Source organism: Phallusia mammillata, chromosome 4 (assembly GCF_965637545.1).
Source record: "Phallusia mammillata chromosome 4, kaPhaMamm4.hap1.1, whole genome shotgun sequence".
Taxonomy (NCBI): Eukaryota; Metazoa; Chordata; class Ascidiacea; order Phlebobranchia; family Ascidiidae; genus Phallusia; species Phallusia mammillata.
The window spans coordinates 8220183-8247864 of NC_137255.1; the positions used below are offsets into that span (position 1 = coordinate 8220183).

General features: G+C 36.4%; 1 protein-coding gene across 1 annotated transcript in view; it reads left to right on the plus strand.

Annotated features, from left to right (window-relative positions):
- The window catches only part of LOC145222720 (uncharacterized), a 31794-nt gene extending 4957 nt beyond the window's left edge, over positions 1 to 26837 (plus strand). The window contains exons 16-90 of the mRNA XM_080088900.1: positions 176 to 371; positions 492 to 718; positions 815 to 955; positions 1090 to 1249; positions 1345 to 1583; positions 1768 to 1928; positions 2035 to 2103; positions 2223 to 2325; positions 3168 to 3262; positions 3468 to 3618; positions 3706 to 3797; positions 3906 to 4046; positions 4160 to 4448; positions 4628 to 4796; positions 4909 to 5054; positions 5162 to 5286; positions 5351 to 5585; positions 5924 to 6011; positions 6075 to 6177; positions 6238 to 6452; positions 6526 to 6812; positions 7008 to 7093; positions 7169 to 7408; positions 7678 to 7858; positions 8397 to 8609; positions 8925 to 9202; positions 9438 to 9606; positions 9665 to 11237; positions 11387 to 11677; positions 11893 to 12021; positions 12356 to 12834; positions 13298 to 13874; positions 13941 to 14141; positions 14221 to 14515; positions 14583 to 14831; positions 14893 to 15661; positions 15729 to 15828; positions 15896 to 16107; positions 16163 to 16302; positions 16365 to 16495; positions 16585 to 16832; positions 17084 to 17254; positions 17326 to 17438; positions 17589 to 17698; positions 18008 to 18089; positions 18215 to 18334; positions 18411 to 18516; positions 18577 to 18694; positions 18848 to 19142; positions 19274 to 19439; positions 19573 to 19658; positions 19717 to 19838; positions 19903 to 20097; positions 20171 to 20319; positions 20430 to 20543; positions 20603 to 20733; positions 20803 to 20910; positions 20968 to 21138; positions 21294 to 21454; positions 21520 to 21677; positions 21742 to 21888; positions 21957 to 22042; positions 22112 to 22227; positions 22367 to 22544; positions 22622 to 22784; positions 22849 to 23075; positions 23453 to 23627; positions 23688 to 23844; positions 23908 to 24073; positions 24142 to 24330; positions 24434 to 24599; positions 24658 to 24926; positions 25030 to 25191; positions 25475 to 25589; positions 25646 to 26837. Coding sequence (XP_079945026.1) covers positions 176 to 371; positions 492 to 718; positions 815 to 955; positions 1090 to 1249; positions 1345 to 1583; positions 1768 to 1928; positions 2035 to 2103; positions 2223 to 2325; positions 3168 to 3262; positions 3468 to 3618; positions 3706 to 3797; positions 3906 to 4046; positions 4160 to 4448; positions 4628 to 4796; positions 4909 to 5054; positions 5162 to 5286; positions 5351 to 5585; positions 5924 to 6011; positions 6075 to 6177; positions 6238 to 6452; positions 6526 to 6812; positions 7008 to 7093; positions 7169 to 7408; positions 7678 to 7858; positions 8397 to 8609; positions 8925 to 9202; positions 9438 to 9606; positions 9665 to 11237; positions 11387 to 11677; positions 11893 to 12021; positions 12356 to 12834; positions 13298 to 13874; positions 13941 to 14141; positions 14221 to 14515; positions 14583 to 14831; positions 14893 to 15661; positions 15729 to 15828; positions 15896 to 16107; positions 16163 to 16302; positions 16365 to 16495; positions 16585 to 16832; positions 17084 to 17254; positions 17326 to 17438; positions 17589 to 17698; positions 18008 to 18089; positions 18215 to 18334; positions 18411 to 18516; positions 18577 to 18694; positions 18848 to 19142; positions 19274 to 19439; positions 19573 to 19658; positions 19717 to 19838; positions 19903 to 20097; positions 20171 to 20319; positions 20430 to 20543; positions 20603 to 20733; positions 20803 to 20910; positions 20968 to 21138; positions 21294 to 21454; positions 21520 to 21677; positions 21742 to 21888; positions 21957 to 22042; positions 22112 to 22227; positions 22367 to 22544; positions 22622 to 22784; positions 22849 to 23075; positions 23453 to 23627; positions 23688 to 23844; positions 23908 to 24073; positions 24142 to 24330; positions 24434 to 24599; positions 24658 to 24926; positions 25030 to 25191; positions 25475 to 25589; positions 25646 to 25857 — 15197 coding nt within the window. The 3' untranslated portion in view covers positions 25858 to 26837. The remainder of the gene's footprint in view (positions 1 to 175; positions 372 to 491; positions 719 to 814; positions 956 to 1089; positions 1250 to 1344; positions 1584 to 1767; positions 1929 to 2034; positions 2104 to 2222; positions 2326 to 3167; positions 3263 to 3467; positions 3619 to 3705; positions 3798 to 3905; positions 4047 to 4159; positions 4449 to 4627; positions 4797 to 4908; positions 5055 to 5161; positions 5287 to 5350; positions 5586 to 5923; positions 6012 to 6074; positions 6178 to 6237; positions 6453 to 6525; positions 6813 to 7007; positions 7094 to 7168; positions 7409 to 7677; positions 7859 to 8396; positions 8610 to 8924; positions 9203 to 9437; positions 9607 to 9664; positions 11238 to 11386; positions 11678 to 11892; positions 12022 to 12355; positions 12835 to 13297; positions 13875 to 13940; positions 14142 to 14220; positions 14516 to 14582; positions 14832 to 14892; positions 15662 to 15728; positions 15829 to 15895; positions 16108 to 16162; positions 16303 to 16364; positions 16496 to 16584; positions 16833 to 17083; positions 17255 to 17325; positions 17439 to 17588; positions 17699 to 18007; positions 18090 to 18214; positions 18335 to 18410; positions 18517 to 18576; positions 18695 to 18847; positions 19143 to 19273; positions 19440 to 19572; positions 19659 to 19716; positions 19839 to 19902; positions 20098 to 20170; positions 20320 to 20429; positions 20544 to 20602; positions 20734 to 20802; positions 20911 to 20967; positions 21139 to 21293; positions 21455 to 21519; positions 21678 to 21741; positions 21889 to 21956; positions 22043 to 22111; positions 22228 to 22366; positions 22545 to 22621; positions 22785 to 22848; positions 23076 to 23452; positions 23628 to 23687; positions 23845 to 23907; positions 24074 to 24141; positions 24331 to 24433; positions 24600 to 24657; positions 24927 to 25029; positions 25192 to 25474; positions 25590 to 25645) is intronic.
- Positions 26838 to 27682: the final 845 nt, after the last annotated feature.

Here is a 27682-nt window from a genome sequence, read left to right on the forward strand (position 1 = left end):
TCAAACTTTGTTTTTCCTGCCCAACGTTTAAGCCATTTTTTGTTTGTATTTTTAACTTTTAGTAATTGTACAGTACAAATTAGCGTAATAGGTAGAATTTCTAAAATCCCTTGCATTTTTTACATTTTTTGCGAGTTGTGATGTAGATATAAATTTGGCGGCCCTATGTTGTCAGGTGCCGCGTTTTCAAACGACTTGTGGCTGAAATCAATCTACAGCAGTTACGAATATGCAGTGGTAAACTTAGAGAGCCCGATTACCGCATTTACAAATGACTTGACTTGGGGAACTATGCAAGTTGGCAGACAAAAATGTGTAGATGAAGGAGGTGAACTTGCGTATGTTGGCCTCGATAACGAATTGGAATATGAGTAAGTGAACTTGGATATTTGACCAGGCGTTATTTTGTGTAGACAGGTTATTAAATTAGATAAATTTTATTTTAACACTGCACTACATTTGTGCCTCCAATTTTCCAATTCGTTTCAAAGATTTATCAGACATATGATTTTTCCAACATTCCCGCATCAAACACCAGTTTGGGTGGGAATAACACGCAATGCCATGGATGGGAACTTTGTAACTTTGCAAGGCGCAACTGTGCACGTGGACATTATTCTTACCAATAGTGAAACTTGTGTCGTTTTCTTGAGTGGGATCTTATATGGCCTGGATTGTACTACTCAGATTAAACATGCTTTTTGCCAACGATTATCAGGTGGGATTTTTAAGTACAGATGATTTATTAGTAGATCTTTTGTCAAATAGCAAAATAACCTAGACAATAAAACAAATGCCTTTCGGGTGCCTACAGCACGATGCAACATCGATCCGGAATTTCGTCAAGCATGTTTGTCAGGGCAGAATTTCAACAAGGCTGACTGCATACTGCAGGGGTGTTGTTACGAAGAACCTGTCAGCGGAAATCCACAATGCTACACACATTATTCACCAGGTAATTAGAAAAGGGAGAGATAGTTGAAAAATTTTGAAATTATATGTTTTAAGGAACGTTTAGCCAATTTTTTTAATGATCATAATAGTCATAGTGTATATGTTTCAAATAATATGTGTATTCATTGTGGTTAGATGACGATGTTTTATCGGAATGGAAAGTTACACCTTACAGTGATTATGCTTATTATGTGACATCTGAAGTTGCTCCATCTGTTGAACATGCGCAGTCTCAATGCTGGGAGCATGGTGGAGAACTGGCATTTTTTGATCTGTTTGTTAAAGAGGCTTTCATGTAAGTAAAATGTCTTTTTTCTCTCCATGTTTCAAGCGTAAACTGCAACTGGATAATTGTTTTTACTTTGATCAAATTATATTTTACAATTTTAGGTTTTTGGTTGAAAATGTATTGCCTTCCGACATGCATATGTGGATTGCTTTTTATTATAATTCAACCCAACTGAAATTTCTCTCTCGCAATAACGACAGCATCGAGTATCCATGGATGAATAACCATATTGGTGGTAGTGAAACCCAAAGTTGTTTGACACTTGCAAATGGAACGTTGCTGCCAGTTAGTTGTGACTCCACGACCGATGCTGTTTCTCTGTGTCAGAAATTGAGACAAGGTTAGTTTAATTTCAAGTTGTTTCTTTTTTTTTCGTTCTACGCTGCGTGTGACGTAAGTTGCATTAGATTTATATGTATAAAGCACAGTCGTAGTACTCTTGTGCCAGATGCAAAGCTTGCAATTGGCAAAGCTGAGACATGAAAAATCACCATTAATATTTAAAACTAACTGTTTTGATGCAGTGCCAAACAGAAATCACTTGGAAGAAACTATTTTTACGTGCAAACAAAATTATTCGTTGTGTGATAAACACCAAGGAGAGTGCCACGAAAACGCATTTTGTGTAGATGATCCTGGATCATTTCACTGTGTGTGCAAAGAAAGATTTACTGGAAACGGCAAAGTAAGTGTGTTGTTTTTGAACTGGTCATTTAAACAATTATCAGCGTAGCTTATTATACCGTTAATTTTACTTGTCGGTATTATTTATTAGTTTGCAATTTTAACAGGTTTGCATTGAAATGATCCGTTGTCCGCCGGGATGGAAACTATTTGAAACAAGTTGTTTTTTCCTACAGGTAAACAGTCCCTAGTAATAATGCCTAAAATAATTGTGGTAGTGTAATATTACTGGGTTTGCCTTACTTACTACCGTTTGTGTGCTTATGACAAAATATTAATTACTTGCTATTCATAGGCCGATAATGATGTGGACTTTTATCAAGCAGAAGAAAAATGCATGACAATCGGCGGACATCTGATATCGCTGCATTCCCAGCAAGAACAACTCTTCGTTCAAGGTTAGTAAGACTGAAACCTTATGTTGGATAGGGTTTGTTGACGCCGTACAGCAAATACTGGTTGGCAAATACAGGATCGTAATCGGGTTTTGTTTGTGTTCACTTCTCTATGGCTCCACCCACTGTCGGTTTTTAACATAGAGAATGAAACAACACTCTTGCATCAAAATTTAGGTCAGCATTTTTCGAGTGGTTAACTTAATATACTTACTAACGTGCTCGTATACACTACAACATTTTCTGTTAACACCCAAAACATAATAGCAGTTTTTGACAAGAATTTCGCAGCAATTTAAATTCATTTAATTTGTATGGTTCCGGGGTGTTTTCAAAGAGTTTTGGCATTAGTTTACTTTTGTAAAACTAATAAAGGTAATTTTAGTTCAATAGACAAGAAAATCAGCAGCTGCTGACGAGGGTGAATTAAGCTTTATGCGTGCTGGTGTATATATATGGTACAACAGTTTCCAGTAGTTTGTTCTCCATTATTTTTTGCTGGAGCTCTTTCACTGGCGAACTGCACTTTACCGTTTTGTTTGGTGCAGTTGTTTTAATTTCATGATCCACCTTATTTCTGCACACTGATTAAATAGTAAAGGGTAAGTTACAAAACATTTTATAACCGTAAAACACAAAAACATGCAGTTGATTGCGCAGCTTAATTAACTTTGGAATCACGATTTACAGAGTTAAGTCGATAACAAATATGCATCTAGTAACGGCTACTCACAAAATATGGGACCTGCAAATATTTATTTATTGTTTTTTTCAATACCGCGTTGTGTGGGGTATTTCTTTACAAGTACGAAAAAGTAAACTTATGGGCATGTATTTATATTTAGGTTTAATGAAGGAAATGTCCGTATTATACATATGGATTGGACTTATGATGGAACCTGGTACGTCCACCGCATTTTGGATTGATGAATCGCCTTGTGTAAGTGTTATTTTTTCTGTTAGAATTAGCCTCTCTTTGGAGACCAACTGTCCTTATATTATTCGAAAATAGGTACACTGCAAATACATCTAACCTAACAAACTTAAAAAGCGTTGAAAATGAAAATTATTTGCAAACTTGTCGTGTAGATATTACTTGGAGGCGCTGTGTTTTTTTATTAACCTTTTCCAATGATTTATTATAGGGTTATGGTTGTGCTGATCACACCGAATCTAAAGTTAGTCCCGTCTGTATGTACATGGATTCATCGAACTCAACTGGTTGGCAAGTAAAAGAATGTCTTCGGACATATCATTTATTGTCGTATGGACAGGCTTGCAAAATTGATTTGAAACGTAAGAGTGAATATCTAGTAAAAAACAAATTTGTATTTGCTTCTGTCGAAAACGAACAAAACTCGGATGGTATTTTATCAACTATAGGTCCGACAGAGGTTTCTCTTTATCTTTCTTCGTACCCCGCAGACATTTTGCCTGTGTTTGCTAGTCTCTTGGTAAATGGAAAACATACAGAGGTAAGCAATAAAAAACGCTTATTAAAAAAAGTATTAGAGTTTTACATAAGTAGTATAATTGTTGTTTTTGGAGTGTTTTAAAAAATGTATTATATTTTATGCAACAAGTGGTCGTCAAGAGAAAGAAATTGCTCGTTGGTTGGTTGTATTCACGTAACTGGTCATAACAATCTGGGCAAAGTTATTTGGTACAATAATAGTTCAATGTGGATACATGACGGGAGCCAACAAGCGTTAGATTTATTTGCGGTATGTAATCAGACACCTATACATTGATGCACGAAAATGAAAAACGTTTTTTATTAGAGCTGTTTAAAACAATATGTTGATCTTAGCAAATTTTTATTTAATTTGCATTTCAGGAAGAATTAAAGTTCGTTGCAATAGTAACTGAGGGAAAATGGTCAAACGAAGCGTGGAAAAATCTTTCTGCTTTGCTTAACCAAAATGGAATAATTTTACCTCAGCAAGAGTCCGACGCTTCTGAAAATAAATTCGAAGAAAATTTAGAAAGCGCTTATTTCGGGAGCTTTGTGATGTTGTGTCGGCGTTTACAAACAGAAAACTTTTATTGTCCGATCAACTCTACTGGACGATTGTACGGAGAACCTGTAAAAGGCTCTATCTTTGTTCCTGTTCTACAACACAAAGGTTGGACTTAAAGTAGAAAAATAGACATGTCGCATTAAACATTCATGTGAAGCAAACTTCTGTATCACCCGCTAGATTGCTGGATTCACTGACTCAGTTCAATTTGTGTTGTAATGTTGTTATCTTTCAAAATATGTCGGTCGGCATTACGCCCTAAATACAGTCACTTTTTATCCTAGAACCTGTTTTAGTCACATTTGATGAATTACTCCACCTTGGGTCGCCTCCATTGGATTTGAGATTTACAAAACTTCATCAGGGTTTGAAGTGGAGACCTCTAATATGGAATTGGATGAATTCCTATGCCCAGGTTGTTACGGGAGTGAGAAGTCGTGCTCTGCGATTCAGGTAAATTACTACATGTTTTATCAAAGAAAGAGAAAGCAAAACACGAAGCTACAGTGAGGTATAAAAATTTCTTGGTTTCATAAAATTCATTGTAATTTTTGTTTTACGAAAGCCATGGTAACCAAGCAGTCACCTCTGGTAACCTTTGTTGGGGAAGCCTATCAACTGAACAAAGTTGTAAGCATGGTTTGACAGTTTCTTTTTGGATCCGGGTGATGTCTTGGCCTAAAGAAGGCGATTTAATTGTATTCAACACAGGTGTGTTTCATTTTGTGCTCCTGACCGTGCTTTTAAAGCGTCAAACCGTTCTATTTACACCGTGTTTCTGTAAACAAAGCATAACAGTATTTGTTTGTTTGCATTAGGTGGAATCACGAAAGATCGCCAGTGCAAAGGCTGGTCTTTATTTATTTCTACTGCAAAAGGAATAAGTTTGGTAATCCACACTAAAACTCAGTATTCGACAAAATCGTTTTCGGTCATATACAGGGTGCGCAATTATGTTGTACTGTAGCCGCTAAAACGATAAAAAACAGCCGTTTTTTTATTTACAGAAATGGACCAATGTTTGGTTTAACGTGAGTTCGGTAAATCAAGTTCGATTGTTTGTTGATTTAGTGGAAGTGACCGAAGTCACACGACCCTCTGTAGTGTTTAACGGGAGTCGTCCCAGTTGCAACAAATCAACTTTTGTAGTCGGAAGCAACTCCACAGACGGAGAGTTTGATCTTGATGAAATGGTTATGTTTGATGAGAGTTTAACGATGGACGAGACCAAAAGTATAAAAGGTAATTCCACAACTAGTCAGAAATTTAAAGTGTAAGTAAACGCCCGGTGGATCAGTACACATTATCTTAAAATGGTGTTGCCCTGCGACATTATAGCTACAACTAGTTGACGTAGATTTACTGACTAAATGCTTTGAAAATGACATATGATGACAAACATTATTTGTGACAGGATGCCAACATTTCACACGAGTTGTTCTTTTACTAAAAATGCAGAAAAAATGTCCTTTTACTCTAACGTTGTTTCAAAATCTGTAGATTAAATACTGTATCGAATTGCGTTGAAAATTTTTTATTGGTAAAATGTAATATAGATTTGGATTTAAATCTTTGTGCAGGAAATATACCCGTGCGCCATCGATGGATAGATGAGGTTCCTAGCATAGAATCTGCACCCAGCACTTTATCAGAAGAAACATGCAAAATGTAAGCTTGTTTTTTTTTTTTAAATTAGTATTAAGAAATTTATTAAAATTGATTGTTACACAGAAATAAGGATAACTTTCATAAATCATGCGGACGGTTTGAAAACCAGTGCATTGGAAGTACAATTTTGTGTTCAAGCGGATTTACTGTTTCTTTTCAAATAAAGGTGGGATTTCTTGGATACAAAATATTTTTGCATTTTTTCGGTGCTATTGCTTGTACGTAGGTTTCGTTTGAAAATGATGTTGTTTTTGATGACAATCTTGACCATATTTTCATTTTTGGAAACCTTCCCCACACGGCAATTATTGAAAGTTCCAACACTTTTGGTTTCCGTGTTCAACTTTCAAAAAAAGAAGCTGAACCATCAGAAGGACCACACAAGTGGGTAATCTCTCTATTGCACAAAACGGAAACACATGACAGAATTGGCACCGTAGAGTAAGAAGGATTATTTATGTACTTGTTAAATACAGCCGTCAAATCCTAATTCGGACAAAATCAACTTTTTTAGCTGGCTGCTAGATAGAAATGTCAGTGTTCCCTTTTGGATTCAATACCACGAAAATGGAAAGTGGTTTTTCTGCAAACGTTGGCCCGACTTTTGTAAAACTGCTAGTACAACAGCCGTAGACAACTTGGAAAGCAAAATGTTTGAGAGTACTGATTTGTTTCCTGAGTTTTTGATTGGTCCCATTCTTGTGAAATATGTAAATAACAAGGTTGTTTTGGCCGAAGATAGGACGTACTTGAGTAACCTTTGGATTATTGAACAGTCTCTTGATATTGTCGAAATGACAGGTACAAACATTCTGCTCTGTAAAACGTATTGTAACTATAAGTGAAATATTTGACATTGTTCTTTATTGATTGTAACTCAAATACCCAAAAACATGATATTTATAACTATCTTTCATGGAATTAATTGATATTGTTGCAAGCAAATAGGTGTTTCATGATTTTTATATGATTGTTTAACATTTTGTTATATTGCAGACGAAACCAACATGTTATCATCGCCGATGCACTTCCAAGTTCACGATGATGTCCTAAAAACAAAAGATGGTACATTAGAATTTAAGGTAAACCAAACAAAACTTTTACAAGGATTTGACTTTTTCTTGGCCAAAATATTTGCATTTTATTTAACACTACAGAAACGAGGCAAGGTGGACAGAATAAGCGCAAGTTTCGCCCCGACTTTATTTAATCGACGTATTGGTTTGTGGAACTATGCAAATTTATTGAGTGATAACCTTACACCCGAAGAAACATATGGTTGGTTGGAGATAGAAAAACACATTTCGGGTTCGGGCAATTGTTTACATGATGTGTTGCGCTGTGAAAACGGATTTACAATACAGTTTTGGTTTAAATCTATGGAATGCAAAGAATGGGTGAGAAAAGTAGAGAAGTCATTTTTTGACTATTTTTTTCTGTTTCTCCTAAATCGTTTATTTAATTAACACGACAAAAAAGTTACATTGTACAATTAGCTGATTTACGAAATGAATTTAGCCAAGTATGTTCACGTTTTCAATGTGAAAGACTAATTAGATTTGTACACATTATAGTAAAATTTTACTTTTCGAGTTTTTTTTCCGACACTCTCCCTTTTTTTATATTCCTAAACCCTAATGGTGAATGTTAGAATGGTGGTTTTCAGAATGGTGAATGTTACATCATTTCCAGTGGAACCGCGCCTTGGTCTCGTGGGTTTAGCTTTTATAGGACGTTAGGTCGCTATTTCGTTGAGGTTTCAACCGGAACTAAGATGTGGACGTTAGAAGTGTGGTACAAATCCTACGATTATGGATTAATTAGAATTTCATGGCATCCGGATAATGGTGGGTTATGTTCTTTACTTTTAAACTATTGACAAAATTAGTTCATTAATGATTATGCTAAAAATGGAATAGTAACAGATCAACCAATGATACTTCATGGTAGATAAACAACAATACGTTCCCAAAACACCAATTGGATTTATCAGCATGACTTTCAAATGTTGCCGTTTTGTTAATGTTAATTTAACAAATATTCGTCCTTACGATTTTAAGAAATATGTGTATTTTGCTTTAACAGCATCTTTAGTATGTGTAAGCAAGTACAAACTCATACTGACAGAAAATCGCATACGCTTAAAAACATCTACGTGTACACAAATTTACTTTTAAGTTTGAAGAACAAATTTTCCAGTGTTCGCACCGTGTTGAATTGTACAAAATCGTAATGAGAGAAAAAAAAGCATAAAACATCTAGGCTACCTGTACGCAAATTTTGTTTGAAGTACGTTGTTGCCTGTTTATAGCACCCTGTTGAAATGCAAATGTTTTTTCTGAATTGGAATGTTAATTGATAAATTGCATTTTTTAATTTTTACAGGTTTGAGCTTTTATGTAAATGACGTTCGAGAAGCTCATACTTACATGTGGAAAGACGTTGTCACTGATAGATATGAACAGCAACTTTTCGCTCAGTTTCAGTCTGTGGTTATCGGCAGAAGAAACGACTTCCCCAGCGGTTTCAGTGTGTTTGTGATCGCCGAGATTCATTTTTGGGATGGTGTTGCAAACGGCCTTCCGTTTATGCATCTAGGTGAGGCAAATTTAAATCGTTCAAACTGTTAGTATATTCATTGCAAGCCCTTTATATACCAGATTTATTGTGATAAAAAAGTTAGGTAAAAAAATTTCTTACACAAAAGTATACATTTTCGGTTGTATTACTATTACTGGTTAAGGTACTATTTTCAGCACTTGTCGTAAGGTTAAACAAATAAATAACCATTCTGTGCATCTCAATCAAAAGATTGTTTGACACAAAAAACACCTTTATTTTAATATTAGTTCCTAGTACATATTGCCGTTTCAACGTGGTTCATCACGTACAAAAGTTGGCGTTCATTTCTAGGCAGCAGTTGTCTAACGGGGTGGCATCAAATTGGGGAAAGTTGTTTCAAAGTTTTTAATACCAGCGCAACGTTTGAGGAGGCACAAAGTATTTGTTCCGATGTGGATGCAACACTTCCAAGTATTACAAGTTTGGCCCAAGAGTATGAGATAGAAAAGTTTTTGGATGAAATGTTGCCAATTGAGCACAATGTTCTTTGGTTTTATCTTGACGTAAAGTATTCAAGTGACAGAAAAATCCTGGTTTGGCAGAGCACTCAGGAAGTCTTCTTTAACAAGGTTGGTTACAGATGGTGCGAATATCTTGAAATGACGCCCTTGTAAGTGTAATGCATCATATACACGTGCAAAATACAACTGTTAAACGAGTTTGATTATCATACCTGTTTCTCGCGGCCAGTTATCCAAGTGACTGTCAGTGTAATGTATCTCCATTATACTCTACAAGAAACATCATGTCCTCGCCTTTGACATTTATCCAAACAAAGTCGACTTGAGAAAGTTTCTTTTTTAGGGCACATTCAACGGATTCTACACAAGTGTTCGTGTTACAGCCACTGATGAAACCGCAGTGATTGTTATTAGGTCATCTGAAAACTCCGGTTCTTTTTACGGTTGGTCTACCCTTCCCTCTCAAACATACTCGAGCACAGGAGTTTTGTGTTCCATGCCTTTCGTAAAAGGTCATCTAGCGTTTCCTTTGATTGTATTTTAATTACTTACGGTTTTATTTTTGTGCAGATCCCTTTTTGCATGGTTGTTCCAAAATACCAAATTTAGTTGGAACGACGTTTCACGATTCGGCAGATATCAAGTCAAACTCGCAGCGACTGTTTGAATCTTACGACTTATCTCTTTCATGTCGTCAGTTTTGTGCATCAACAAGACGTTCTTTGCTGTCGATGGTCCAACTTAATAACTGCATTTGCTTTGCATATAACGTATCTTTACACAATGTGCCAAACCCCGAAGACCCATCGATTTGCTATCATAATAACAGTGAAAATCTACAAACACTTGACCATTTCTCATATGAAAACAGAAAAGCAGAATATAAAAACCTCAGTTTCTGTGGCTTTGCTGGACACGGGGGAATTTACAGATGTGGAAATCGTGCCAAGGCAACAATGTATTCTTTTAATAGTTTAGTTGTTGTCTATTCGCGAGCTGCAGTAACTACAGCTACTTTCGTTGTCAAGCCAACTGGACCTGTGGAAGTGGGTCAGCACATCACTGTCGGAATAACAAGAGTACATTGCTGCTCTCCAGAAAACGTTGTAGGAGATCTTTACTGTCACTGTGGCATTTTGAGATTTTTGATTATAGTTAATTTTGACGATGGAAGCAACTATACCTCGTACATGACTGCTCATCAAGCTGTTAATTTGGAACTCAAACACTTTTACGACCAGCCAGGAATCTACGAAATTAAACTGGAGGTCATAAGTTCAGTAAGGTTTTCCAGAGCAGTATATGTCGTGCCTTTTGAAGTCTACGAGTCTATAGAAAATGTACGACTGGGGTTCATTAGACAAGTTCTTACTGAACCTGGACAACTTGCGGCAGTGGAAACAGTTGCACTTACGGGTTTAGAGATGATCTGTAGATGGGAGTACCACGATGGCTCTCCTCATGAAACATTGTCAGTGAAATGTCCACCTATACCCACTGCATATCATAGGTACCTAAAAGAGGGCAATTATGAAACTACCGTCAGTTGTAGGAACCGTTTAAACAGTTGGATGATTAAAGGCTCGACGGTAGTGGTGAGTCGAATCCGCCGTCTCGTAGCTTCCACCGAAGCGGTTGTTGCATTCGGTAACACGTACAAGCATTTCTGGAAAATTTCAACAGGCTCTCAAGTAAAATGCCTAGTAAACTTCGCAAACTTCTCAACTCCAGAGGTTTCTGCGACTTCGGAATCTTTAAGCTTATTAGATTCCCTTTTTTACTTTGACGATTTTGACAAAACAGGTTACGCGCAAATTACCAAAACCACTTATGCTCCCAATTCTCAGGACCAAGGGGCCTGTCCCAAGCTTGGTTTAGCTTCCACTTACATTTTGGTACTGGCTTGCTGCAATTTAGTTACAAACCCAGTTCCTGTAATCGTTTCTTATGTAACGTTTGATGTTCCAATTAGCGGAGTACAGTTGACTGTTGACAAAAATGTAAGATTTATTCGTGTGAAGCAGCAGTTTTGTGTAACACTAACAATTGGACATGGAACAAACATCCTTGTAAAATGGGACTTTGGAGACTTTAGCAACAAAAACTTGGTTGAAGTATGTGGAATTGACGAATGCTTTTTGCGGTAAGTAATGCTCAAAATAAAAAAAACGGATTCCTGAGTGCACTCTTGTTGTTATTAACGCTTAAGTTGTGCAAAAAGATGCACAGTGTATTGGTTTGCATTAAAAGTAGAAAAAAAGCACATAGATTCTTTACTATTTTTTACTACAGAATGGCGTGTGAATCGTATGACCAAGCTGGTCATTATAAAATTCGTGTATCGGCCATGAACTCATACGGAATTCTCAGCAACTCAGTTTCTATTCGTGTGGAATATTCCGTGTCTGGCACCGTGCTGACATCATATCCGGTTCTTAAACCTGGTGGTCCAACTACTGCTACGTTATATCATGCGCAACCGGTTCCAAGCGGATATGTTGATGTATGTTTTGGAGATGACGGCGCATGCAATACGTATTCATTAAAGTTTACAGAGTCTGGAACGTTTGCAATTACCCACAGGTGAATTCATATTTATGGAAACACTTTATTATAAAAACGCAGTCACTCTAAATTAGGAATACAGCGAAATAAAGTAACAATAGTCTCAATATCAAACTGTTTGTCAAACGGTTAGGTCGTTGAATTTGTCAATTGTTTATTTTTCTGTAGTTGAAGTGCCATCAGACAGAATTTACCTATACGCGGTTCTAAGTAACAACTTTTTTGTTTTGCAGTTACACCGAAGTCGGGCACTTTAACATATCAATGTACATATACAACAACGTGAGTAGTATGAACATCAGCACGAACACGAGGATTGGTTTACCATTAGATGAAGTGAATTTATCTGTAACATCAAACAGGTAGTTTTTATTGCTTTAAATTATATTTTTTGGTGCATCGATGGTCCTAAATAACTTTTTAACTTCTCTAATAATACGCCCTTAACGCTAGTGTTTTTTCCAAACAATTAATCGCATAACTCTTGTAGTAATAGTGTAGTTGCAGCGAATTTACCATCTATTCAGCAATTGTGCCCTCAACTTTGTCCCGCTTTATAACGCGCATTAGTGCTGCGATTTGCTACGCACGGAGAAATCAACTCAACGTCAGGGCAGCGTGTTCAAGGCTGGCGCTTTATATCGTAATGTAGGCTTTACATTTACTTAATACGTCAGGAAATATGTACCATTGCAGATACTTAAAAGCTCGCGAGGACAAACTAGTAATGGAAGTTGAGCTTAAAAGAGGATCTCTTCCATTGTACACAGTTGATTTTGGAGACAATTCAAGCAAGGTTTTAGCTCAGCAAAACTTTTACCGGGCGTCTCCTGATCATTCAGACATTCAAGTTTTCACACATACGTATTTGGAACCTGGCAGTTATAAACCTATCCTGACTGTTGCAAACGTTTTTGGGCATCTCGAACTTACTACTAGTGAACCTATAGTGGTTGAGAACTCACTGATTGGTGGTGACTTTGTACTAGTTGCAGATCAAATTGATGTCGTACAATATCCTCCAGGTGTCGTTACTCTCGATGCCCATTTAGAAAACGTTGATGATGGTAACAAAAACGATTCTGTTCAAGGATGGGCAAGTAATGTTCGCGTGACCTGGTTGATCGCAAACGCACGTAAAATTCTTCTGCAAAGTAAAGCTATCTACGATATCGGTAAGCTGTAATTCTGTACAATTTTATTTTTAAGTTTTTTGTTTCTAAGATGTAAAACCGATCTTTGGAAATTTATTCAATAGGTCTTGTAATTTTTTTAAGGATAATTATGCATAAAATCACGCTGTTGTCAACATCATTTGACCGGCCTAATTGTTTTGGACACAAACCAAACCCGTGTCGAGCTGTCATTTCCTAAATTTTCTTTCATTAAAAAGCCCACCCCGAGCCTAACGTACGCATATAGTGTGCATGCCCTTGCGTCTGTTCAACACCTGGCCTATATCTCCGGACTTATCTTTTCTTGTAAATTAGGTAGAGCTACTAATACAGGAAACTGCTAATTTCCGATAGTTGGCGCACTAGAGCATTTTCAACGATTGATAAAATGTCCGCACTAAGATGTATTCCACATACAGACAGTTCTCTGAAAGTCAAGTCCAAATCTGTTTTGACATTGCAGATCTTTTTCCTGCCACTTTTGTTTTGACGAGAAAGAACCTCGGAGAGAATGAAATAACTGCTGCACTAACCAACCACGTTAGCTCACGGCACCTTATATACAACTTTTTATTGATTGAAGATATCAACGAGCCTATACTAGATATATTTAGTGCCAAATTGCCACAACTGAAAGGAATTAGCCACATAACACAGGGACAGTTTATTAATGCGTTTGTAAATCAGTCGTTGTTCTTTCAGTCCAAAGCTTTGAATGGCTCATACATTCGCCATCATATATCTTATGGGGATGGAAATTCTAAAGTAGTGATCTCCCCATTTCCCATCGCTACCGATTTTGTCGCAGAGTTTACTCATATGTACACCAAGCCTGAAAAATATGACATAAATATGAATTTGACAAACGCAATAAGTAGCACGGAATGCAATTTTCCCAAGACAGTTCATGTTTTTGAGGAAATTAAAGGAGCAAGTATCACTGCTCAATTTATTGATATCAGCGAAACCACAGGAATTGATGTCTTTTCCCATGGCTCGGAGTTGTACAACTTGTTTTACGGAAAAGTAGGGTACACAACGTAAGATATGTGACATTAGTATAACTTTGTTGCTTTTCTGAACATACATGCAAATTTACTCCATAGGAATACGAAAATCTACTTCCCATTGAATCGAGCTATTACCTTTCGCACTACAATCGAGAGAGGTTCAAATGTTACAATGAATTGGACAATTTTGCTGGAAAATGCAACAGTACGCATTATTTGGAAAGCAGGAAAAAATCCAAATGCATATTTGTTAGCAGAAGGTCTTCAGCAGGACATTACTAATTCTCCAGTAAAAAGGTTAGTAGAGGCGTGTTTTAAAAGGCACTTTTACTTTCGTCTCCACTGCTGCTTTGTCTAATGCTTACATACTCAACAGACATGGAGTAAGACTCAAACTTTTGCCAAAAGTTACTCGGGACCAACTCGATGCCATTGGATCGGATTTTGCTGATAAACAAGATACAACACATTTTGCTGCAGAATCGTCTATGCTTGTTTCCTTTGAAAATCCTGGGACAAAGTTGATCAATGTCAACGTTTCCAATGCCGTTAGCTCTTCTTTTGGTACATTAAAAATAAACGTTTTGGCCGCTGTTGAAAATTTGAAGTTTGAGATTATCGAGCCGCCAACAGCAAATCGAACTGCAAACTTGACTCTATTTGTTGAAAAGGTTGGAATATTTATTGGAATAATTAAACAAATTTGCAAAAAAAGTATTCGTTTCTATTAACGTTTAGTTTGGGACGAATTCTTGCTTTGTTATTGATCCTGGCGATTTCTCACCACTAGTCGCTTTTGGGACCACGGATGAGTGCATCAAGGACAATCGTATCAACCCGGAAAACTTCTTTCTTCTTGTCGAAGATCAGTCAGATTTTTATGGTAAAGTATATTTATTCTACGAATACAGCGGAGACCTCCAAGACGGATCAGGGTTTCTGTACTTCACATATCAGCACAATTACACTAGTTCTGGAGTGCAAACGGTACTTAAACACGTACTCATAGTTTTCGTGGTATATTAACTGATACATTTTTTATTTATAGATTCGAGCAATGGGCTTTAATCATGTGTCGTATGAAACCACGTCAAGTGATATAACTGTAACAGAAATTCTTTGCGATTATCCTTATGTTTTTATTGAAAAGGGAGGCCAAAATTCCCTTGCCCAACCCCAGCGCATAGCAAGCATCGTAGAATTTCGCCTTTTCGCTCTGATTCGTCTTAACTGTCGATCCACGAGCAAATTTGCTATACAATGGGACGCACATCAAATATACAAAATGACTCATGATTCTCCAAGCTTAAACATAAGTAAAGAAACTGACACAACAGAAAAAGATGATAAGTATGTCACATTACCATCAGCTGCGCAGCGATTTGCAAACAGTGAAATTAAATTTAAAAAGATCGACGGGCTTCAGTATTCACCTAAGTCGGAAGGTATCACGATACCAAAGAGATTTCTGCCCATCGGGCTTCACTTAGTTTGCGTAAATGTTGCCATGATAGGCGAAGTTGGTATCAATCAGACCGACTGCATACATATCAGGATAGTTCGCCCGCCTCTGGTAGCAGGTATTCAATATGGCGTGCGAAGAGCAGTTGGCTACGGGGACGAAGTTTCTCTAGATGCTGCCTCGTCATCTTACGACCCAGTAGACGGGAGTTTGGAAGAACTAAAGCCAGACTTAAACTCCACAAAATTTGAATTTTTATGGTCCTGTCCATACGAAGTTGGCAATGAAAGCAATATTGAAGAAAATGTATTAAATTTAGAGGATGAAATCGATTTGATGTTTGGAGGAAAATTGGGTAATTGCAACAAATTATTTTCAACTTTTAAGTCACATCGATTCAGTTGTTAAACTAATATTTGCAGGTTGGGCTGAGTCTATATTTTGTGGAAACATCGATATTGCTTGTCCCAATGTTTATCGCGTCCTGCACATTTTATCGGTAACATATCTTAATAGCACCATGTATGTAAAGCATAAATTAAAACAGTATGTGATGTATATAACAACTTGTTGTTTCAATGGAGTTTAGTCATGGTTTCAACGGAACAGATTGGTTGGAAAACTTAAAATTGAAATGCGAAAATCAGTCAAGCTGCTATACATTAGTGAGCGATCTTTATATGACGAAAGTGCAATCGTTCTTTGAAGAAAACAATCTAACGAACACGGAATTTAGTAAAAGAAGTGAACCTATTACACCGAACCCCTGCGTAAACGTAAAACACAGATGTCATGTGCCTGGTAAGAGGTCATTTTCTGTTTTACTTTGTGAATTCCTTAAACCTTATTTTGGCAGAAAATTCATTATTGGTTCAATTTTATCAGTCACCAAATGATTGCGTTACAAGTGGTTATTACCCAAAAACGACAACCGGAAAAATTGAACACTGTGAATCACTTGTTTGGAAACAGTCAACATCGTGCGGACTACTAAGGGTAGAAATAAAAAGTTTTGTGTTAATTTTAAATTCGCTCTGATGCATGTTTTTGTTGCACAGGTCGACACAAGCCACTTTGATCCTGGGGCGAGCTACATTATACGTGTCAGAATAAAAGATCCGCTTACAGACCGCATCGCCCACTCGTTTCAAGTATTAGATATTTCACGCGAGGAACCATCTGTTATCAAGTAAAGTTGTTTTTTCCTAAGTTTAGAATACCGGATTTAACACTACTTTTAAACACAGAAAATATTAGGACACTCTTAACGTTTTTCAGGATAGTTTGCAAGTATAACTGCAACTTAAAAACAAACACCAGGACGTCCCTCACGCTTCACGTCAATTTGACTACACCCACAAGCAATGGCTCCATTGTTCTAAACGAAACCTCGTTTGGAGCAAACTCTTCGTTGTCACTAAAGTGGTCATTGTTTGTAAGCAATGGAAAGAAAACGAGAAGACGAAGGGACACAAGTGATGATGAATTCGTCCCTGTATATGGTTTGGAAGGCTTATCATCTGTTGGTGAGTGACATTAGAATTTTTTTTCAAAAAACATGTTTCGAGTATCACCGAAAAGCTACAAAGTTTTATAAAATAAACACATTCTTATACCTGCATTACATAAAACAGATAACTTACTTGTTTGCTTGATAAGAACGTGGTGTTTCTTAGTGTACCCTTAAACCAAAAAGACGGAGTCTTTTTAAAAAGTTTTGTTGCTATATAGTAAAACTGGTTTATAGTAAAGACCAATAATTGAAATTTTACTACAGGTGTGTCAGGTCCGTACTTGGTAATTAAACCGCATTCTCTGCTACCTGGTATGAAATATCGGGTGAGAGTCGACGGTGAAGTTGGCTTAACATCTCCTGGCTGGAGCGAAACTGAATTACTCACAAATCTTCCTCCCTATAATGGTGGCTGTGACATTGAACCCAGTGAAGGTAAAGATCAAACCAGCTTTCATTTGTTAAATGTTGAACAGATATTGAGATGTATTTTCATGCGTTAAAAGGTGTAGCTTTGAACGACACTTTTACCATTACATGCTTTGGATGGAAAGATGAAGGTTTATATGTTGACCGCAGCGCACCTATATCTGAGAACGAATTCATCTTGCTGTATCAGGTAGCATTCGTTCCAGAAAAAAAGTAGTCACAGAAATACCACATATTGTGGAAGCACAAGTAGCTTGAATTTGTTGGGTTATTATGTGATTATTTATTTCTACGTAAGTGTTAAATTTTAGTGGAAAGGATTTAATATATTATTGTTTAGGTGTACGTTTACACTGCTGTCAATGCAACCCCAATTCTTTTGTCATTCGGAAACAATCCTGTGATTGCTGATAAATTTCTACCTCCCGGTTTACCGAGTGAAGATTATAGGTACAAAATTATTTTACAGATAAACTATATTTTGTGAGGTTTATGATAAATATCATGTTATTTTTTCGCAAACGCACATTTTTTCAGAAAAACTAATAGCATTGTGAACTTTGCTATATTTTGTCAATTGTGTTCCGGCTTTCCTAAGTAAAAAAAAAATATTTCGATTGCTGCACGTAGATCTAGATTAAGTCTGTAACAAATTAAGTGTCTTAAATACGACTGAATAAAATTGCGTGTGTCTACTAACGAGATGTCATCGTAAATGTTTAGCCCTTGTTCGCTTTTAACTAACATTTTTCGACACAGGGTAAAAATACACATTCGCATTTGGGATGAATACGGAGAGTCAACATCTGTAAAAAAAAACGTGAAAGTTTTTGAATCCCAGGTAAACACGTAGGTTAAAGCCTAAATATAAAAACAAATGCATAACACAACCAAGTCTGATAGACTTTGGCAGTATGTTTTGCTAGCTCATTGCGGAACATCTGTTTCAACTTGTTTTCTTTACAGAATTTTCAGCTTGATCTGTTAACAAATATATCCAACTCCAATGATCTGATATCTAATACCCAAGAGTTAACTCAAATTTCAACAACTGTTTCAAGCATTCTAAACACCCAAGCAGAACAGGTAATTTGTTTTATTGTTTTAAATTTGTCTGTTTATAAATCGTATTTTTCACACTAAATTTGTTTGAACGTATCAGAACACATCTATGGAAACAACACAGCAGAAACAAGAGAGAATGACGATTAGATCGAAATTAATGAATGATGTTGTCTCTCGTATCACCAGCGATAGCGATCTAGATGGCAAGTAGCAATAAGCAGACATACTGTCGAATTTAACAAGGTGTTATTTTGTTGCAACAGATTTACAACAGTCCTGCAGTGCGATTGGAACCTTAACTCATGTTACATCTGAGGTAGACCCGGAAACTCAGCACTCAGCCATTAATGCGATATCTGATCAAAGCAATACCTTACTACGGTAAATAATTTTTTATCGAAATCTTTGCGGTCTTGAGCGCTTTTCTAAATTTAAGAATTTTAGCAAGGAGGATAACTACGTTCCTAAAAAAATATGTAAATTATGTTGACAGCGCAGGCTATGTAACCAAAACAAAGGTGTTGTTTCGCATAGGCTCTCAAACAACAAGCCGTTTGAAGATGTAGAAGAAACCGCTTCAGCAATGGTAGCGGGAATTGACAACGTAATGAAAGCTGCAAGAAATCAGCTTATAGCTCAATCGAAAAGTTCTGACACTACTAACAGTTTGGTAGAGTTACCGATCTTTACTCATTCATCCACCGTTTTAGAATCTGACAGGGCAGTTCTGGATGACGAAGAAAACTATTTATCACCTCAAGAAAGAACAAAGAGACGTGACATCAATGCAAAAGACGAGGCAGAGTTTTACAAACAAAAACGAGAGGAGGTAAACTTTCAAGGCAAAAATAATACGACATAAAATGACCATGGTACGAATTTGTAGGTCAAATAATTGGTGAGCTGTGTAAACTAGGCAATAATTTCAAATATAACTTTCGACTGGGCAATTTAACACAGAGTCGTCATGTTGGAAATCAGGCTATCAAGTCTATGTCCACTTTGTCCAGTGCTGTGTTGAAGCGTAGAGTACCTGGCGAACCGAGCGTTGGCTTGAGCACTTCGGGTTTTAATCTTCAGTCACAGACAACTACAGCTGAACAATTGTGCCAACCTGCATTAAACGGTAAATTATTTAGATTGTGAAATATATGCTTTAAAGTTTTCCATCAAATGAAAAAGGCATGTTCACATTTGGTATTCTAAAAAAAGTCATGAAATAATCTCGTTTTTAATGATTGCTTATTTTATCCAACCAGAAACTGGCCAGAATTTAGGTACTACGATACGACTTGCCCATTGCGACAAAAACCAACCATCAGTTGACGTTGGTCTGGAAACCGAGGTACACATTTTTTTAAAACGTTTTAACTCTTTAAAGGTTGTAACTTGCAACTTCACAGATTTTAACTCTTGAAAACAACCCCTTTATTTGGGATGACAGTGCCGACAAAGTCCAATCTTCTGTTGTAAGTTTCACTCTCAGGTTCACCAACGGAACAAACGCTTTCAAAGATTCAAACAAGTAACGATACTCCTTATGACAACAGCTCATTAGTTATTGTGATCTTATTCTTATATTGTTGCAGTATATATGAGTTTGACTTGCCAGTGGACCCAAAGCTTTCCGTTCCTCCCCAGCTATTCAATTTTACTCCGTCAGGATATGATCAGATGTCGTATCACGAATTTAAGTCCGCTGCTGTTGATGACGTTGTGTTTCTCTGCATTTCGCCTGAGCAGGAAAATGTGCGCCTGCGAATATATTTTCTTCTCACCGACAGGTCCGTCATTACAACCTAATTTGTCATGTCTGTTTGTAACGGCTATGAACAAAATGTTTACCAAATGACACAGATACAATGAATTCCCCAAAATAGACAACAATACATTTGTTCGAGAACTTCCAAATGTCGAAGATGACCCACACAATCCTTACCGCATTCGTCTTAACGGTTCAGAACTAGAGGACTACAGTCGCTACGTATTTGGAATTCACGAAATCGGTTTGATCATTACCCACCTTTTAACGCAGAATAAAATTCCTTTATTTAAATTACGTGTAGTGGAAAACCAAATGTGTCATTCTGTACGACCCATGAAAAACCGCTTTTAGATGAAATGGGAAATGTGACGGTAAGCAACGGGACTTTATTCAACTATACACTCAGTACATTGATAACATCATGTAGGTTTTGGAACGAAGCTGCAGAAAAATGGGAAACACAAGGTGCCTCAATCAATAACTTATGCTAGTATCTATTTAGTAACATTATATGAGTTTTATAGGTTGCGAACTAAGCTCGAAAACCACATCACGCTTAGTGAAATGCGTTTGCAATCACCTGACCTCGTTTGCCGCCGGTTTCTTGGTTGCTCCTAACCCAATTGATTTTGCAAAGCTTTCTGACAAAATCAAAGTACGTTTGCTTGTAAATGTGACTATTATGAGTATTTGCTATGCGTAATGTACGTACTTGTTTGAAAAGGATTTAAAGGACAACCTGGCAGTTTTACTAACATTGGTTGTAATATTTGTGTTGTACATTATCGGACTTGTCGCATGTCGGCGCCAAGATAAGAACGACGTCAAAAAGGTACACGCTTGTAATGTGTTTTTTAAGTGTCAAATTATCTCATCATGTAATTTACAGTGGTCAATTTCTCTACTTGTCGACAACAAATTAAACAGTGAGTACTTTTATCAAATTGCTGTTCAAACCGGAAGGTACAGCAATGCAGAGACAACCAGCCGAATTTACTTTGTTTTGACGGGAGACAAAGCAGATACAAGAATTCGTACACTGGCCGATTCAAACCACACAGTAAGCCTTCTAATAAAACATATTTTTTTATTTGGCTATTTCATTACAACTACTTAACGACATGTCGGATATTATCGGTGTACTGTAGATATAAGAACGGCAAGTTTTGACCTAATTGTATTTTTGTAACAATGATAAAATGTTTTATAATGAAGAGATTCAAACATGGAAGCGTTAGAAAGTTTTTGATGATTGCTGATCGACCTCTGGGAACCCTTACTTGCTTAAAAATATGGCATGACAATTCTGGTAAAGATTCCCTTGCGTCATGGTATCTTGATCAAGTGGTTGTGACAGATCTTCAAACAAACAAAAGGTTTTTACTGAGTTTTTTAATATAATTATTGGCACAAGTGTATTGGTTAAATTACCTTCTGAAAGATTTTACTTCATCTGCAATGATTGGTTAGCCGTAGACGAGTCAGATGGTATGATAGAAAGAGTTATTCCGCCTGCTGGCGATCAACTGGCGAGTTTTCGAAATCTTTTTACGTCATCAACTACGAGAGATTTTAGTGATGGACACTTATGGTTTTCCTGTAAGTTCTATTAATTTATTTACCTAAAATCTACAATATTTAAGATTATAACTACCACTTGCAGTATTTTCTCGTCCTACCAGAAGCAATTTTACTAGAATTCAAAGACTATCGTGTGCATTTAGTTTGCTTCTTACAACAATGTTAACTAGTGCGATGTTTTATGGCAAAGACAGCGAAGACAGTGGGCTTCAGGGAAGAATCGAAATAGGTAATAATACTATTTTAATCTCATAAAACTAGTCCTTTTATGTTGAATCGATTTTTATTTTGATGAAGGTCCATTATCGTTGTCTGTGCAACAACTTTTGATCAGTATACAAGCTTCTTTGATCGTCTTGCCTTTGAACATTATAATAGTACAGGTGTGATGTATTTGGATAATATGTAAGCTTAGTTTAAGAAAAAGTAGCTGTCACACTTGTGTCTCTCAGATGTTTAGACGAATCCGAGCTAAAGAGTCTGATGATCTAACCAGCAACGTTAAGTCTTTGGTAAAGGAATCGACTTTGGACATTTTAAATCGTGACGCAAACGAACAACACAAAGGGTTGGCAAACTTTAATTCATTTTACCACCAGTTTTGTAAAGCTTGACGTTGGCTTATTTGTTTTGGAAATCATCATATTCATGAACCAGTCGTTTTAAGGGTATACTAATGTAACCACAAACCAATGTGTATCTTCCAGAACATTACCTCGCTGGTTCATTTATATTTCCTGGTTGTTGGTCTCTGTGGTATCGGTCATCAGTTTCTCATTTGTCTTCATCTACAGTATTGAGTGGGGCCCACAAAAATCAAACGATTGGCTCGTTTCTATCGTTTTCTCTTTTACTCAATCTATTTTTGTTATTCAACCAGCAAAGGTTTGAAAGCATTTTAAACCGTCACATTGTAGCTGCATTATTTAATGACGTAAAAACTCAAAATTGTTGCTCTTTAGGTAATTATTGGTGCAGTAGTTGTATCTTTTTTGGTAAACCGTTTTGCCAAAGAAAAGGCAGAAGAAATCGTTGAAGACAATAAACAGGTTGAAATAAACGTCAAGGACTTTCGGCAGAAAGAGATGGAATGGATAACTCAATGTCCTATTGAAGATGACCACGGTACGAAACATAAATACAATAGATTTTTATACGTTATCTACTTCCAACCAATACAACAATTTAGCTCAAACTGAAGGAAACCAAGCACTTAACTCCAAACAACTCAAAGCAGCGCGGAGAAAAAGAGAACACTACAAGCAAATGATTCATACTCTGCACGATATTGGAGCTTACATACTTTACGTTATTCTTATTCTCGTCGCAACAAACATTGCGAAAGACCCGAATTCGTTTTTGATGCATCGATCGGTTTCGAAGATATTTTTGGAAACTGATCCGCTGTTTGATGAGGTAATATAAGTCGATTGGCAACAAAAGTCTCAGCGCTTCAAATGTTGCAATGCTCTATTCAATTTAAGGGCAAATATGTCACATCGTTTACAACAATTGGGGCTGTATGTATATGCCGCACATGACGTCAATTCTTTTGGCAACTTCTTCAAAAAATATTAGTCTTGGTTGTATCGTTAAGGTTATTTCCCTACTTGATAATTACATTGCAATAATTTTATTGTTGTAGTATCATAATTTTCATTTTTACAAAACAAATTGGTACCGACTGATAGTCTCTAAAAAGATTTAATTCTGTTGCTGCAGAGTTGACGTGGGATTACATTACAGAAAACCACTACAAAAAAACAAGAAAATAACTTTAAACTTAATGTTAGATACAAACTGTTGAAAACTTCTGGGAATGGGCCGACTGTGTTTTGGTAAGAGGACTTCACGCTGACAACTGGTACAATGGAAGACGGGTGACGTGGATGGAAACCAGGTTTTTGGCCAATCGCGAAACTTTTGTCATTGGACCGGCTCGAATAAGACAAGTTCGTTCGCGCACAGGTTAGATTTATTTTCTGTTTTTTCTACATATTGCAAAATTTTGAAGAAAATTACTTTTAGGCGACTGTATCGTAAATCGTACAATCACCACGTCGACGAAAGACTGCTTGAAAAGTTACCACATCGTCAATCAGGAAACCGACGCATTCAACGTCGGATGGATCACAAAAACTGACGAGCAAAGCGCAGAAGCTCCTTGGATGTTTCAAAACGTTTTGTAAGTGTTTTAGAATTTCGCTGCAACATCAAATCTGTCTCATGAATCAACTTGTATTTAAAGTAAACTGGGTGGCGTCCCGTTTCACGGTGAATTGAACTGGTACGATGGAGGTGGTTACACATTCACACTGGATAACACTGCTCATGGCAGTAGATCAATACTTGACAAACTGAAAAAACAAAACTGGATAGACAGAAACACCGCAGCTATATTTGTTGAATTTACAGTGAGTGTCTTTTTGCCCAATTGTTGAAAGTATTACTGTTTTTGACAATTAAACTTTTCAACTATTAGGTGTACAATGCCAACATAAACTTGTTTGCATCGTGTATCTTAACATTGGAAAGATCAGAAACTGGAGCATTTTTGGCGTTTCCATCTATTACACCTGTTCGATTGTACGAGTTTATTGACGGCAAAGGCACTATACTGGTAGTAGTGCAAATTGTTTTCGTCGTGGTTTTGATCTACAGAATGTACATGGTAAATAGTTTTTTTTTTTCATTGATGTATATAAGGGAGTGTTTCTTCTATATTTGTGTGCGATAAAAAGAAATAATTTGCTTGTTTAACAAATTCGTTTTAGATGCTATGCTTGATTCGTACTGTGGGAAAAACGTTCTTTAACTCTTTTTGGAACTTGGTCGACATCTTTAGTTCCTTGTTGTCCTTGTGTGCCATAGCATTATATGCAGTAAAAACACTGAGCCTACACTCCTATTTGGAGAAAATATCCCGCGACCTGTACAAAGGTATTCAAACATGCAAAAGTTGTTTTTCATACATCATATCTTAATTTTTTGTTGATAGAAAACTTCGTCAACCTGCAGTATGTTACGTTTTGCAATGAGATGTTTCGATATTTCATGGCTTTCACCCTTTTTCTGGCAACCATTAAGTTTAACCAAATCCTTGCGTTCAATCAAAGAATCCGCCTACTCGCGATTACACTTTGCCATGCAGCAACGCCGATTGCATACTTTCTTTCAATGTTCAGCATTTACTTTATGGCATTCCTCTTCTGTGCGCATATTTGGTTTGAGCAGAAACTGTTACAGTACAGCACAGTATTAAAAGCGGTTAGTGTAATATTTGACTTAATAATATCAATGTTGTGTTTGTGTTATTTGGTAAATGTTCACATTTTATTGCGCTATTTTGTGACGCTTAGGTTGTTTTTAGGGTCAAGAAATGTTTTCAATGTTGGTTGGTCGATTTGACTTTACTGAACTGCAAAACGCGGATCGATTTTTGGGCCCTATTTTTTTCATCACCTTTGCCGGTTTGTGTACAATTCTACTCATCAACATGTTTATTGTGATTCTTGATGACAGCATAAAAGCGGTACGAAGAAATTGTTTCATTTTTCTTGGCATGTTATAAGATTGAATAGGAACATTACGAAAATCAATGTGCAAATGTGTCTCAAAACTTTTGACGTTTAGGAAGTCTATATAGTTGCCTCGCTATTTTACACGCCCTTGCGGTTTAAGTGTTATGTAAGAAACAAGGAATCTGACTTCTCAATTTTGTTATTTAGAGTGACACGGTGCTAAAATATAAAATATAATCAAATGAGGATATATATACATTTTTATATATACGTTAAGTTATAATTTTTAAACAGGCTCGCCGTGAAGTCGATAGGGAGAAAAACAAATTTGAAATGATTGACTTCCTCAAGCAGAAAATGACTGGATATTTTTTCAGCATGATACCAAACTGGATCATCAAAAAAATAAGTATGCTATAATCTGACATTTGCTACAATACTCTTTACATTTTTTTATTATAATAGATACTGACCACCAGTCAAGTGCGATTGAAATGGTCGAAACGCCATTCGATGCTCTAGAAAAACGAGTTGATGTCTTGGTTAAAGTTGTCTCAAGTATGGAGGCTGATTTTTATGCAAAAACTTCGATACAGGAATTAGAAATGGAGTTGGAGGAAGACAAATGGAATTCAGAGAATGAACTGGATAATGAAGATTTGTATGCAATTGTTTAGATGCCAGCACTCTGTTGATATCATACAGGTTTTTGGGATGACATGCCCTGTCAGCTTGCTGTTATTGTTTATGTGCTTTTTACCAAAACTGTTTGCGTTAGGCAAAAAACATAGTTAGTTTCCTTTCCTAAAAAAAAAAACGAAAATATAATGTCGTCGTGTCTCTTTTCACATTTATCGAGTAGTTAACAAAAACAAATAAATAATAATATTCAATAATATTCATTTAACTTTTTTTGCACCTGGTGTAAACTAGCTTACGTCTAGTCTAGCTTGGGTGTACAAAAAACTGTTGATTTGCATAAGAATGGACTTTATTTCCATAAACGTCTTGTGAACGTATTTTGTTCAGCATCAATCACTAGAAAAAAGGTAACTGTCAGTACAACGTATTTCCTGAATAATAGTTGCCTAGTATATAGTTGCAATCCACAATAAAATAATGTATTATTTAGTCTTTAATGCTGATAGACATTTCTTGAGGGTGTACTAAGTTTTGAGTGATGGCTGGGGCATGTTCTTTAGAAAGAGTTTAAATGTAAGAAAATGGAATCTGTGGCTATTTGTCGTTTTGTTTGTGAAAAAGATTGCCTCATACTTCAGTTAATTATTTGTTTAAAACACATGTCGTTAAGTTGATATTGTTGTTTTTTGTTTTTGCATGAATTGCCTACAAGTGCACACAGTAGCGCCGAGTTCGAAACACGTTTGTTATGAGCAAAAGACTGTTATGAGTTTTTGTTTTCATATGACAATCTTAGAATCTCCTGTTTTTAAATGGACTTTTTAGCTTTGTATTTAATCCGACCACTTTGTGGAGGCAAACACTTGTAATACTTTTTAAAGAATTTCAATATATTGTCGAAATGATTCCAGTCAATACGTATGCACTTGCATAGATGGGTTGCTTTGCGTTGCAATCTAACGTGCCTAATAACTAAAGAAATCTTTAACGTTGTCAATTCTTATATGAATCTAAAAGGTGGGTTTGTGTGTATGTAAAAGAAAATAAAAAACTTAAAAAAAAACGATTAACCAGTAATATTATTTAAAGGCAAGTCACCAGTTTTTGATATATGTAAAACTTTTCGATGTATTTTAGAAAGCTTGTTCTCATTTAAAATTGGTGCAAAAAGGATCAATAGCACATAGAAATTTAAGTAGAGTGATGGGAGTGACGTTTTGATTCCAAGCACTGTGTGGAATTAGGGACAACAACAATAACGGGAACGAACACTGTGTTGTAATGAGTTTCAAACGTTATACTAAACCGCCTACATCGTACGGCTGGTATGACGTAGCGTGCCGTTATCATACTGCGGGATTTATTTGTGAGAAAGCCACACCAGGTAACCAAAGTGATGTTTGAGAAAACATAGACACAAGTTGAAAACAATATATATTCGATAAAATAAAAACTGCTGGTTATTGAAAATTTATATTGACTGCATTTTTACGTATAATTTGCTAAACCTCAACACAATGTAGCACTTGCTTCCGTTAATGTTTCATTGATTTTTTCATCACACAGATCTTATACGTTTTTTTCTATGTTTTACATCTGAAGGTAAAAACGGAAAGATTATCTTTACTGTCATATCATTAGGTGACCTGCTGATCGCAATAATTTGCACTCTCGCTGTGGTAATGACGTTGCGAAGAAGTAAAAAAAGGTTATCATGTGCTTTCTGACAACCTTTGTATAATTTATGATGCAATTAGGGCAACTCAAAATTGGATGGTTGTAACGATCCATACATTTGCAAAATGTTAACACAGAACTTTGCAACATTGTTTTGTTCGCATATTTGGACCACAAACCATC